The sequence below is a fragment of the Stigmatopora nigra genome, chromosome 20 (assembly GCF_051989575.1).
Source record: "Stigmatopora nigra isolate UIUO_SnigA chromosome 20, RoL_Snig_1.1, whole genome shotgun sequence".
Classification (NCBI taxonomy): Eukaryota; Metazoa; Chordata; class Actinopteri; order Syngnathiformes; family Syngnathidae; genus Stigmatopora; species Stigmatopora nigra.
The window spans coordinates 5,423,627-5,438,928 of record NC_135527.1 but is presented as its reverse complement, the minus strand read 5'-3'; the positions used below and the strand labels follow the sequence as shown (position 1 = coordinate 5,438,928).

The 15,302-nt window shown below is 36.3% G+C and overlaps 1 protein-coding gene across 1 annotated transcript; it reads left to right on the top strand.

Moving 5' to 3' along the window:
- The first annotated feature begins 2,851 nt into the window (after window positions 1–2,851).
- Window positions 2,852–14,328, top strand: LOC144213644 (GRB2-associated-binding protein 1-like). The gene is made up of 12 exons (XM_077742211.1): window positions 2,852–2,975; window positions 4,741–4,869; window positions 4,936–5,101; window positions 6,435–6,567; window positions 6,641–7,038; window positions 8,463–8,539; window positions 8,747–8,856; window positions 9,463–9,605; window positions 9,691–9,787; window positions 11,169–11,295; window positions 11,369–11,503; window positions 13,035–14,328. Exons 1-12 carry the CDS (start codon window positions 2,901–2,903, stop codon window positions 13,218–13,220), a joined length of 1,776 nt encoding a protein of 591 aa, XP_077598337.1. The 5' UTR covers window positions 2,852–2,900; the 3' UTR covers window positions 13,221–14,328.
- The last annotated feature ends 974 nt before the right edge of the window (window positions 14,329–15,302 follow it).

Here is a 15,302-nt window from a genome sequence, read left to right as displayed (position 1 = left end):
AGACCGTTATTTAGCGGTTTTGCACCCTGTGAGTTATATGAGTTGGAGGCAGAAACGCGGGGTACGACTCCGTAATGTCGTCGTAGCCTGCGTTTGGCTAACGTGCGCGGTGAAGCTATGTTTAGCTATTAAATATCTTAGCGTTTACGTTGATATTGCTTTTGTGAATCTTCTCTTTATCTTTACACCGTTCTTTAGTATTTCGGTTCTTTGGGCTTTAGTGAAACCAGGACCGAGTTTTAAGACTGGGGACAAATTGGATCAGAATAAGAGGCGGGCTTTCAAAATTATACTGGGTGTTTTGGTAGCTTTGTTAATGAGGTACACCTGGAGTTTGACGTCGGCGTGGTTGGTGCTGGTCGCCCCGGGAAAAGATGTTCATTGTCTGATTTTTATGCTGGAATGCACTGTTTGGTTACCCTCTACGTTAATATTGCCCGTTCTTTACTTGAATAAAATGCGGGTGATGCCAGGCGCTAACCCATGTAGCCGCCAAGTCATCGCTATTACTGTGTTAGCCCGAATATAAGACGACTGTGATACAAGATGACTTTTTTTGCAAAACAACACCCAAATAAAGTTTTTTTTATGCTGAAAATAATGACGTACATCTGGAAAAAAATGATTTTAGAAATATATTTGAGAGAAAAATCATGTTTTTTGTTGTCTCAATCCAATCATGCAAAAACTGTCACATTTTTATATATTTAAATTAATATTTAGATCAGGGGTGTCAGATTCAGGTTGGTCAACTGGATTTTATGTGGGGCGAATCATTTTAGATATAATATTTAGATTTTTTTTATTTTATAAATGGATTAAAATAACTGGATTAAAAGGCCTGAATATTCATTTTTTTATAGATCTGAAACAATGTTTATTTTAGCTTTTTTTAAATATATTTTTAGATTTTAAAAAATGATTTTTGAACTAAAAACAAAAAAAATTGATTGAAAAATTACAATTATTGATTTAAAAAGGGGAAATCAGGAAATGGGAAAAGACTTTCATTTTTTCATGCTGGAATGCAGTGTTTGGTTACCCTCTACGTTGATATTGCCCGTTCTTTACTTGAATAAAATGCGGGTGATGCCAGGCGCTAACCCATGTAGCCGCCAAGTCATCGCTATTACTGTATTAGCCCGAATATAAGACGACTCTGATTACAAGATGACTTTTTTTTTGCAAAACTACTTTTTGAACACCCAATTAAAGATTTTTATGCCAAAAATAATGATGTACATCTGGAAAAAATGATTTTAGAAATATATTTGAGAGAATAACATGTTTTTGTTGTCTCAATCCAATCATGCAAAAACAGTCACATTTTTATATATTTAAATTAATATTTAGATCAGGGGTGTGAGACTCAGGTTGGTCAACTGGATTTTATGTGGGTGGGGGACCATTTTAGATATAATATTTAGATTTATTTTTTTTATAAATGGATTAAAATAACTGGATTAAAAGGCTGGAATATTCAGTTTTTTTATAGATTTAAAACAATGTTTATTTTAGCTTTGTTTTTAAATATATTTTTAGATTTTAAAAAATGATTTTTGAACTAAAAACACACAAAAATTGATTGAAAAATTACAATTATTGATTTAAAAAGGGGAAATCAGGAAATGGGAAAAGATGTTCATTGTTTGTTTTTTATGCTGGAATGCACTGTTTGGTTACCCTCTACGTTAATATTGCCCGTTCTTTACGTGCATAAAATGCGGGTGATGCCAGGCGCTAACCCATGTAGCCGCCGAGTTATCGCTATTACTGTGTTAGCCCGAATATAAGACGACTCTGATTAGAAGATGACTTTTTTTGCAAAACTACTTTTTGAATACCCAATTCATATTTTTTATGGTGAAAATAATGATGTACATCCGGAAAAAAATGATTTTAACAATATATTTGAGAGAAAAAACATGTTTTTTGTTGTTTCAATCCAATCATGCAAAAAGTGTCAGTCACATTTTAATATATTTAAATTAATATTTAGATCAGGGGTGTCAGACTCAGGTTGGTCAACTGGATTTTATGTGGGTGGGGGACCATTTTAGATATAATATTTATATTTTTATTTTTATAAATGTATTAAAAGAAGTGGATTAAAAGGCCTGAATATTCAGTTTTTATAGATCTAAAACATTGTTTATTTTAGCTTTTTTTAAATCTATTTTTAGATTTTAAAAAATGATTTTTGAACTAAAAACACAAAAAAATTGATTGAAAAATTACAATTATTGATTTAAAAAGGGGAAATCAGGAAATTTTATATAAATCTAAACTCTTCATTTTAATTTGATCCTAAAACAGAAAGTCGGTACTCATGATTTACTTTCTCGGGCCGCACAAAATGATGTGGCGGGCCAGATTTTGCCCCCGGGCCGCCACTTTGAAACCTGTGATTTAGATATTTAGGTAAAAAAATATTACATAATAATATTATGTTCAGACCCTGAATGTAAGTCGACGCGCACTTTTCAGTGTACTGTAAAAACATCGTCTTATATTCGGGGCAATAGGGTGAATGACTGCTTTTAAAATAGAATTTTTAGAGAAATATGTCATTTAAAAAGTGGAATAAAATAAAATCCATTATTTTCTCTCTTGAAGTGGTTTTTGAATAAATAAATCAGCTTGAAACACACTTTGAAGTCAGGATTGTTGTTTTTTTAGAAGGTCAAAAGATATAAAATCAGAACTGTGACTTTAAAGTCCAATTCTGTGAATCCAGCCAAAATTCCAAGATTAATATCCTGAGAAGGGGGCGGAGCCAGCAATGGGATATGAACAGCCTCGGGAGAAGGAGGTGGGATCTACTCACTTGTAAGTGGACTCCAAAGTGGATTTTTACCTCCGAGGGTCTTGGTGGACCCTCAAAACGCCCGGAATTCGATATGAGCGAAGCTGACGAGGTCATCTGTCAAGGTTGGCTCCGAAAATCACCGCCAGAGAAAAAGCTTCGGCGATATGTGGGTACCAACATTTTTTTAGATTATTATTATTATTATTATTATTAATCACTATGGCTGCTTATGAAATACCGTAAATTTCCCAAATGAGATGCAGGAGTCTATTTTTTCTTTCTTTTAAAAGGGGATTTAAACATTTCCAAGTCATTTTCTTAAATCTTCTAATCTTTTTAAAAATGTGTTTACACTATATATTAAAATAAATTAAAATTTTGACCAGTGTGTGCAACTAAAAATGACTGCATATTATACATTTCCCTTTATGATTATGGATAATAATAATACATATGTAAATAAACTAATAATTAAAAATGATCATCAATAACAATGATAAAAACGATAAAAAATCTAAACATGATAAAAATGCTAAACTCACTAAACAAGATAAAAACGCTTAATATCCTAAATGATAAAAATGATAAATGTGATAAAAATGCTAAACACTAAACACGCTAAAAACGCTAAACACGCTAAAAACGGCAAGCACGCTAAAAATGCTAAACACGCTAAAAACGCTAAACACGCTAAAAACGCTAAACTCGATATAAACAGTAAATATGGTAGTCGATAAAAATGCCAAACACGATAAAAATGCTAAATATGCTATTCAATAAAATGCTAAACACGTTAAAAATGCTAAACATGCTAATCAATAAAATGCTAAACATGATAATTGATAAAAATGCTAAACACGCTATAACGCTAAACAACAAAAACGCTAAAAATGCTAAAAACGTGCAACGCGAAAAATGCCCTAAAATAAGATAATAATAATAAAACACTAACAAAATGTAAAAAATAATTATTAAATTATTGATAAAATAATTATACTCGTATGACAATAAAAACATTCAAATACATATAAATTTATTTACCTACTAAACAATACAATTATTTACCTACTAAACAATACAATAAAACAATACAATAAAAGTATAATCAAAAAATGTGAAAAATACACAGCATATTAATATTCTTTTTCTACATAATTCCTCATTTTTAGCTTTTATTGTGAAATTGAATTTAATGGATACACATTGCAGTAAAATACAAAATATCGCAATACATTACCATTGTTTACATATTTGAATAACCCCATTGGTCCCTCCCATTTTACAGTACGAACGCGTCAACTTCTCCCCCCAAAAATTGGAGTTTTTATTGTTTTAGGCATTTTTTGGTCACTTCTTGCTGTGGATATCAAAACATTAAAAAAACAAAAAACAAAGGCAAAGGGTTCTGTATGTAAATTAGGAATGAGCTACCAGGTGCTTGTCAAGCTGTTTTTCCAATACAATCAATCACTCGGTCCACAATTGGACTGTCGAAATACACCCAAAAATATACGAAAATGACTGTTTTTTTGTGTGGGAAATACATATTTTAATGAAAAGAAAGGTGGGGTTTTGTTCCTGGACATCACATGCAAGAACCTTGTGACCACACCAGCTGAAGTGTGCTCTGATTTGACGATTTGGGCTAAAGTTCGAGCTCCATACTTCATCACACTCCCCCTTGCGTGCTTGGGTTACGTAATCCGTTTAATCACTCTCAGCTGGTCTTCCCCGAAAGAGCGGGAAAACTAGCGTTAGCATGAATAAGTAAGTAGTTTTTTGGGTGTTTTTTGGAGGTTTTCGGAGGAAGGAAATGCTTTCTCAGGGTTTTTTGTTTAAACTTCCTGTTGGGAGGTGGTTGGGGGGCGGGGCTAAGGTGTCAGATTCCATCACCCCGATGTGGGCGTCAGCGAAAAACGGTTTTTCGGCAGGCCTGGAAGAGGCGCTGGTTTTCGTTGAGGAGTGGTCGGTTGAGTGGAGAACCGGATGTCCTACAGTATTTCAAAAACCCTCAATCCCGAAGACCAATCGGAATCATCGATTTGAATCTCTGCGAGCAGGTGAGCAAGGGGGAGGGGTCTTAATGGGCAAGGATGGGACTAGACGATTTTAGGGTCTTCTTACAGGTGGATGCCGGGCTGTCGTTTACCAAGAAAGAATTAGAGACCAGTTTTGTGTTCGATTTGAAGACCCAGGAGAGGACGTGGTACTTAGTGGCGGATTCCGAGGACGACATGAACCGTTGGGTGGCGTCCATCTGTCTTCTATGTGGCTTCAACCCAACGCAACCTGGTCAGAAGTTATATCGTAATTTGTAAAAAAATGGATTTACCTTGAGATATGAGCGTAATGTGTTCCGAGACTGAGCTTGTAACTCAAATGGATGTTTCCCATAGAAATGAACTAAAAGCAAATTAATTTGTTCCTGAAAAAACACCTAAAACAGGATATTGGATTGGAATATTGTTTTAATTTGACATCTATTAACAAAGTAACAAATAACTAGTGGTTTAAGAGTACTAAATGTGTTTAATAGTACTAAAATGTGTTTAATAGTCCTAAAATGTGGTTAATAGTACTAAAATGTGTTGAATAGTACTAAAATGTGTTTAATAGTACTAAAATGTGTTTAATAGTACTAAAATGCGTTTAATAGTACTAAAATGTGTTTAATAGTACTAAAATGTGTTTAATAGTACTGAAATGTGTTTAATAGTACTGAATGTGTTTAATAGTACGAAAATGTGTTTAATAGTACGAAAATGTGTTTAATGGTACTAAAATGTGTTGAATAGTACTAAAATGTGTTGAATAGTACTAAAATGTGTTGAATAGTTCTAAAATGTGTTGAATAGTACTAAAATGTGTTTAATAGTGCTAAAATGTGTTTAATAGTACTAAAATGTGTTTAATAGTACTAAAATGTGTTTAATAGTACTTAAATGTGTTTAATAGTACTAAAATGTGTTGAATAGTACGAAAATGTGTTGAATAGTACTAAAATGTGTTGAATAGTGCTAAAATTTGTTTAATAGTGCTAAAATGTGTTTAATAGTACTTAAATGTGTGTAATAGTACTAAAATGTGTTGAATAGTACGAAAATGTGTTGACTAGTACTAAAATGTGTTTAATAGTACTAAAATGTGTTGAATAGTACTAAAATGTGTTGAATAGTACTAAAATGTGTTGAATAGTACTAAAGTGTGTTTAATTGTACTAAAATGTGTTGAATAGTACTAAAATGTGTTTAATGGTACTAAAATGTGTTTAATAGTACTAAAATGTGTTTAATAGTACTAAAATGTTTTAATAGTACTAAAATGTGTTGAATAGTACGAAAATGTGTTGAATAGTACTAAAATGTCTTCAATGGTACTAAAATGTGTTGAATAGTACTAAAAGTGTTGAATAGTCCTAAAATGTGTTGAATAGTACTAAAATGTGTTGAATAGTACTAAAATGTGTTGAATAGTTCTAAAATGTGTTGAATAGTACTAAAATGTGTTTAATAGCGCTGAAATGTGTTTAATAGTGCTAAAATGTGTTTAGTAGTACTAAAATGTGTTGAATAGTACTAGAATGTGTTAAATAGTACAAATTTGTTTTAAAAATTTTGCACTCTAGTACACAGCAGCCCCAGCGTTGCCATGGCAACCCCAATCGCCCCACCCCCTGCTGACCCGACGACATTACACCCCTCAAGTGGTCCCGCCCCCGAAGAGTACCTGTGGCTCTCACAGTGCCAAAGCGGCATAAGGTAAAACAGACGAACACAGCGCCCTCTTTTGGCTCGGAGGTTTTAGTACACTTGTTGATTCCGCCCCCTACAGGCAGCCTGAAGCTTCGTCCCCATCTCTGGATAGTGATAATAGTGACCCCCGACTCCCCCCGTCTTCCACATCCTCGTCTTCATCCTCGCCCACCAGCACCGGACCACCTTTGTCCAGTTCCCGAACGGCACCGTGGTTGGCCGCCCCAATCCAGCCTCTAGACTCCATTGTGACTCCTCCCCTTCAAAGGGGAGGTGGCAAACCTCGATGCCACGCCTCCCCACACCCCAAGAAGCACTCGATGGATTTCCACCTGCGACCCGTTCCGATCTCGCTCAGTCAGCTTGACCTCTTCACCCCCGGCCCGAATCCTCCGCCACGCCCACCCAAGCCTGTTGCCACGGCGACACAAGAGGAGAGTCCCACAGGAAGTGACTCACCTGGATGTTCGCACTCAGGTGTGGTAGTTGTTATTTGCCATTTTTTATTGGATTTCAGATACAAAAATAGGAGTGTTGTTGATGTAATGTATTTTTACTGAGCAGCCAAATGTCAAAAATCAAACTTTTATAAGAGAATTTTCAGATTTTAAGACCATTTTTCTTAGTGGTATTTACCAGTGAGCAGTATTGTTTTTCAAATACAGTACCTCTACTTACAAAATTATTGAGTTCTCTAATTTCGGAAGAGTAAAATGTAGTACTTTATATGTAAATACTCTAATTCATTCCAAGGTCCTGACAAAACTACCTACTATAACAATATTATATTATATTATATTATAATACCCTACTACTACCTACGACTACCCAATACCTACGGACTACCCAATACCTACTACTACCCAATACGTACTACTACCCAATACCTACTACTACCCAATACCTACTACTACCCAATACCTACTACTACCCAATACCTACAACTACCCAATATCTACTACTACCCAATACCTACTACTACCCAATACCTACTACTACCCAATACCTACTACTACCCAATACCTACTACTACCCAATACCTACTACTACCCAATACCTACTACTACCCAATACCTACTACTACCCAATGCCTACTACTACCCAATGCCTACTACTACCCAATGCCTACTACTACCCAATGCCTACTACTACCCAATACCTACTACTACCCAATACCTACTACTACCCAATGCCTACTACTACCCAATGCCTACTACTACCCAATACCTTCTACTACCCAATACCTACTACTACCCAATACCTACTACTACCCAATACCTACTACTACCCAATACCTACTACTACCCAATACCTACTACTACCCAATACCTACTACTACCCAATACCTACTACTACCCGATACCTACTACTACCCAATACCTACTACTACCCAATACCTACTACTACCCAATACCTACTACTACCCAATACCTACTACTACCCAATACCTACTACTACCCAATACCTACTACTACCCAATACCTACTACTAACCAATACCTACTACTAACCAATACCTACTACTACCCAATACCTACTACTACCCAATACCTACTACTACCACTACCCAATACCTACTACTACCCACTACTACCTAATACCTACTACTACAATAACTACATAAACCCTTAAAATTCAGTGTCCCAATTTTATGGAAAAAATGTGAAGACACACAAAAATGAGAACATAATCATTAAATTATTTAATAAGCCTTTAAAATGAATAAAAATCCACTTCCTGGCAATTTTAGGGAAGTATTGGGTAACTTCCTGTACATTTTGGTTTTCTATCGATATTTGAAAGGTTCTAGGCTACATTTTTCTAGAGGTATTTCAATATGTATGAAAAAGTTTGTTTTTTTATATTTTCATATTTTTGTCAATTTGTTATTTTTTTCCCCAGGTAGTGAGTCCCTGCCAGCAAGTTTGTCGGACCGAGCGAGCATGTTTAACTTCAGTGAGAGTTTCAACAGCTACTTTGTGAGTTATAACCTGAGCTAAAAATGCTAATAATTAGCATTCAGTTTTTTTATGCTAATCTGGCCAGAAAAATTACCTAAAAAAGGAAGTATTCCTGAACAATATGTGCTTTTTTCCAAACCTTGCAATTTCAACCCAGAAATTTGACGACCGTAAGCGACCATTCTTAAAATGACTGTTTTTATGAGTCCTGCTGTCCAATCACAGTTTAACAAAGGCATGGTACCACTAGGCAGCGTTTGCACCGAAGACGAAGAAGTCGACGAAAACTACGTTCGCATGAACGCGGCCACCACAGAACCGCCACCCGCATCACGGTCGGTTTTCCGTCGTCACCAGATGTTTGATCGCCCGGACGTTTGGTCTCCCAGACGTTTGGTTGCCCGGGCGTTTGGTATCCCAGACGTTTGGTCGCCCGGACGTTTGGTCGCCCGGACGTTTGGTCGCCCGGACGTTTGGTCGCCTAGACGTTTGGTGGCCCGGACGTCTGGTCGCCCGGACGTTTGGTCGCCCGGACGTTTGGTCGCCCGGACGTTTGGTCGCCCGGAAGTTTGGTCGCTCGGACGTTTGGTGGCCCGGACGTTTGGTCGCCCGGACGTTTGGTCGCCCGGATGTTTGGTCGCCCGGACGATTGGTCGCCCGGGTGAATATAATTTTGAGAGCTCTTTTCAACAGTATATATTTAAATATTAAACTCTCTCTCGTGAATAAAATGTTAAGAACTGGTTTCAACAGTAATCTCTCTATCATGCTGTCAAACATCTGGCGACCAAACGTCCGGGCGACCAAACGTCCGTCGACCAAACGTCCGGCGACCAAACGTCCGGCGACCAAACGTCCGGCGACCAAATGTCCTGTGACCAAACGTCCGAGTACCGTCAAACTGGACCCTATCCACGTACATATTATCCCAACATTTTCAGAGTTTCCGAAGCGTCCCTCCATCGACAGGACGCCAACTATGTCCAGATGACCCCCGTTTCTGGATTTCGTAAACCGCCACTGACGGAGACCGAGACGGCGCCGCCACCGCCTATCCACCGTGATCTAAAACCACAATGCAACAGTGAGGATCAAAAATGTCATTCATCGGCTGTATTTTATTTTGGAAATCATCTCAGGGTACCAATTGCTTTGTCTGTGTCCTCAAGGAAAACCAGCCCCTTTAAATCTCCTTCCAGTGCAGGAGAAATGGCAGGAAGTCCCGCCCCCTGTGCATTCGCCAATCACTCGGACCTTCACGAGGGAGTATGTGTGTCAGTCTTTCAAAATAAGTGAGAGTAAAAACTGACATTTTGGGAACAAGCTTTTGCCGCCATCTGGCGGATAAACATGGATATTACATCTATAACGGCCGTGGAGGGAGATATTTCAGCAGCGGAGGGCAGATTTACATAAGCTTTATTTAGTTTAAGACGTTACTAGATCATTTCCTTATAAGTTTCTGTCATTTTTGTGTGTTTTTTCCACATTTTTTTTTTACAAAATTGGGACGCTTTGATGAATTTTAAAGGGTTTAGTTGGTAGTTGTGTGAGCACCATAGAACGAATTGGAGAATTTACATATAAAGTACACCTTTACTTACGAAATTTTAAGTCTTGTAACCAATTAATTTCGTTAATTGAGGTACGACTGTGTATGTTTGTATATACACACAAAGGCACACATATACACACATAAATACACATTCTTACACACAAAAACAAACACAAATACACATATATATACAAAAACACAAACGCACACACAAATACACGAACGCAAACAAATACACAGACACAAACACAAAAATACACATGTACACAAACACGCACACATATATGCATACACACATGTACACACAAACCTGCACACACAAATACACATGTAAGTACACACGAATACACATGTACACAAAAACGTGCGCACACAAATACACATAAAAGCATACGCATACACATGTACACAAACACGCATACGCAAAAACATGTACACACAAACACGCGCACATAAATACACGTTTACAAAGAAAAACGCATACGCATGTACACACAAATACACAAAGACACACAGAAATACACGTACACACAAACACACATACGCACACACATAAATACACACATACACTGAAATACGCATACGCATACACACATACACACAAACACACATACGCACACACATAAATACACACATACACTGAAATACGCATACGCATACACACATACACACAAACATGCACACACAAATACACGCGTACACACTAATACGCATACACAAATACACACGTACACACAAATATGCACACACATATACATGTACACACAAAAGCGCACACACACAAATACACGTATACACACATTTGTATATTAGTGTTCAACCAGTGTTTTGTTCCTATTAAATGTTATTTAAGTAAAATATTATTCCCTTTAAAAAGCCGAATCTTTTTGCATATGTAACCGTGGGTCAATAATCGCTACAGCAATCTTATCACGAGTTCTTACATCGTTACGCCCTAAATTAAGTATAAACATTCTCATTCACTTCTTCACATCTGGTTTCAATTTCCTAATCACACAACACCAGCTTCATTTTCGCCACCTGGTGTCAATAAACGGCATTACATCACATTGTTATTTTTATGCATATCAGCCCTCCCAGTTACCAGACGACAAAACCCACCCTTCAAACTCCCCCTCCCTCTTCTGATTCGGATGATCCTGATGACAGCTACGTTGCCATGACGACCGCCAGTCTCAGCTTCAGTACAGGAGAGCCCGTAATTAACCCATCGTCTCGCCAACTGCAGTACCTCATTTATCTTCATTTTTTTATTTTTTTTTATTTTGCAGTCTCTGAGGCTCATGTTACACCGGGCCTCAGAGGGCGGAGCTAGCAGCCCATTGGCTTGGCGAGCCCAAAGCAACAAACAGGTGGAGTACCTGGACCTAGACCTCTATACAGTCCGCTCATCACCAACAAGACAGGTGAACATAACCTATTTGATTGAATCTCTATATTTTCTCGCATATAAGCCACCCCTGTGTATAAGCCACACTCTTAAAACTGCATTTAAATACCATATTTTCACGACTATAAGGCGCACTTAGAAGTCTTAAATTTTCTCCAAAATAGACAGTGCGCCTTATAATCCAGTGCGCCTTATATATGGAAAAAAACAGAAAACCAAAAACGAAAAACCACCACTGTCGGATATTAAAAAAAATACAAACACCTGAACTGACACAATACTATTAAATATGCAGATGCCATCTTAGTTTACAAAATCTTCCATCATATAGCTCCTCCCCCACTGCAAGATTTTATACAGAAAAATCCAAAACATCAACAATGGCTGGCTCTAGAGGTGACTGTAAAGTAGTGAGTGCTTCATACCTGGAAGTCAATAGCAATTACCGTATTTTCACGTCTATAAGGCGCATTTTCTCCAAAATAGACAGTGCGCCTTATAATACAGTGCGCCTTATAATACAGTGCGCCTTATAATACAGTGCGCCTTATAATACAGTGCGCCTTATAATACAGTGCACCTTATAATACAGTGCACCTTATAATACAGTGCGCCTTATAATACAGTGCACCTTATAATACAGTGTGCCTTATAATACAGTGCGCCTTATAATACAGTGCGCCTTATATGTGGAAAATGTCATTCATTGAGGATGCACCTTATAATGCGGTGCGCCTTATAGTCGTGAAAATACGGTAATTGAATTTTACAATTTCTCGTGTATAAGCCCCCCCCTGATTCAAAATTTTCACCTCCATCTTCATGGTTTTAATAAGGAGGACAAATGTGTTACCTTTAAAGGGAAATATCTTGTTGAAAAATCATCACAGGTGGTATTTCTGAGATACTCTATGAATCAAAAGCACATAATTAGGGTAATTATCGTTAGGAAGTTAATAATTCATTCAATAATGGTTGTTTTCTTAATGCAAAACAGAAAATAACCATTAAATAGTCAACGTTAATTTGCTGACATCTACTGGTGAAAAAGAGTAAAGCAAGGTTGTAAGTCGAACCCTTGATTCAGTCATCATTTTTTGAGTGATTAAATGTACCTTAAAATTGTTGAATTTTACGATTTCCCTCGTATAAGCCGCCCCGTAATTCACAATTTTCACCTCCATATTCCTGGTTTTAATTGGGAGTACAAATGTCGTACTTTGAAGGGAAAATCTTAAGAAAAATCATATTTCTGAGATACTTTATTAATCAAAAGCACATTATTCGGGTCAATATCATAAGGAATTAATTCATCCAGTAATGGTTGTTGTCTTACTGCAAAACTGAAAATAACCAACAAATAATCAAAGCCAATTTGCTGACATCTACTGGTGAAAAAGAGTATAGCAACGCTCTAACATTTGTGCGCATATAAGCCGTACCCTTGATTCAATCATCATTTTTTTTAGTTACAAATACGGCTTATATGCGAGGAAGTATCATTTCAAAAACATTTTCACCATGCAATTTCACGGGTATTTTCGCAGAAACGACACCCCGAGGAAAAGCTACCAGAGTGCGTCGAAGAACGTGGCCGTGGGCAGACCATGCGCGTGGACTACGTGGTGGTGGACCCCAAAAGGACAAAAGCCCTGAAGAACACCAGGGAGGCGTGGCATGATGGGAGAATGTCCACAGAAAAGTGTAAAGAACACAGCCAAAATAATCAATGACCCAAGCTAAAAATCACCTATACCAGTGCTTCTCAATTATTTTCTGTTAGCCCCCCCCCCCCTAGCAAGAAGAAAACTTTTCGCCCCCCCCCCCCCCCACTTCCCACCGTGACTATAAATAAAATCATTTTATAAAATTGTTATAAGTACAACATTTTATCCTTATTAACATTAAAGAAAAGGGGAAAAAAAAGAAAGAAATATAGTCAAACTTACAAAGAATAACTTTATTAAATCTTGTTTTAAGTCTGCAACAGAAAAGATTTTAAGTGCATCAATGCCTGAAATAAAAAATAAATGAGAGCGCCACTGCCATCTACTGTAATGGATGCGCAATTACACTTTATACGAGTACGGCCAAATAAAATCCTGTTCCCCAGGGTTACACCCCCCCCCCCCAGATATCGCACCACGCCCCCCCAGGGGGGCGCGCCCCACTATTTGAGAAGCACTGACCTATACCAAGTGTGTCAAACATGTGGGCCCCGGGCCAGAAGTGGCCCGTTATGGGGTCCGATCCGGTCCACTTTATGTTCATAAATGTTTTCATTTTTTTCTTTTTTGGGGAACAGGGGAGCCACAAATCCATACATTCCTATATTCAATTATGTTAATTCGCCCCCTGCTGTCAAAACGGCATAGACATCAAAATAAATTTTCTTTAGTGTTTTATCTGTTTATTTTATATAATAATATAATAATAATATATTCTCTATTTTGAAATAAATGACCGTATTGTTTTTTGACGTTTGATTTTTATCATCTTGTAGTTTCGTGCATGTCAATTCTAATGTATGCACATATAAGCCGTACCCTCGATTCAGTCATTATTTTTATGATTTATGATTTATTTATACGGTAGTGTAATGGACTTAAACCCTATGGAACACACAATGAGCCATAAGAAGAAATGAATGGATTTTCCTCCAAAATTTTGCGTTTGTATTTGTATCATTCCCTTAAACACAGGTGTCAAAGTGGCGGCCCGGGGGCCAAATCTGGCCCGCCGCATCATTTTGTGTGGCCCAGCAAAGTAAATCATGAGTGCCAACATTCTTTTTTTAGGATCAAATTAAAATGAAGAGTATAGATATATATTAAATTTCCTGATTTTCCCCCTTTTAAATCAATAATTGTAATTTTTCAATCCTTTTTTTGTGTTTTTAGTTCAAAAATAATTTTGTAAAATCTAAAAATATACAAAAAAACCCTCAAATAAACATTGTTTTAATTCAAATCTACAAAAAAATGAATATTCAGGGCATTTAATACAGTTCTTTTAATACAGTTCTTTGAATACAGTTCTTTGAATACAGTTCTTTGAATACAGTTCTTTTAATACAGTTCTTTTAATACAGTTCTTTTAATACAGTTTTTTTAATACAGTTTTTTTAATACAGTTCTTTTAATACAGTTCTTTTAATACAGTTCTTTTAATACAGTTCTTTTAATACAGTTCTTTTAATAGTTCTTTTAATACAGTTCTTTTAATACAGTTCTTTCAATACAGTTCTTTCAATACAGTTCTTTCAATACAGTTCTTTCATACAGTTCTTTTAATACAGTTCTTTTAATACAGTTCTTTTATTACAGTTCTTTTATTACAGTTCTTTTAATACAGTTCTTTTAATACAGTTCTTTTAATACAGTTCTTTGAATACAGTTCTTTGAATACAGTTCTTTGAATACAGTTGTTTTAATACAGTTGTTTTAATACAGTTCTTTCAATACAGTTCTTTCAATACAGTTCTTTTAATACAGTTCTTTTAATACAGTTCTTTTAATACAGTTCTTTTAATACAGTTCTTTTAATACAGTTCTTCTAATACAGTTCTTCTAATACAGTTCTTTTAATACAGTTCTTTTAATCCAGTTCTTTTAATCCAGTTCTTTTAATCCAGTTCTTTTAATACAGTTCTTTTAATACAGTTCTTTTAATACAGTTCTTTTAATACAGTTCTTTTAATACAGTTCTTCTAATACAGTTCTTTTAATACAGTTCTTCTAATACAGTTCTTTTAATACAGTTCTTCTAATACAGTTCTTCTAATACAGTTCTTCTAATACAGTTCTTCTAATACA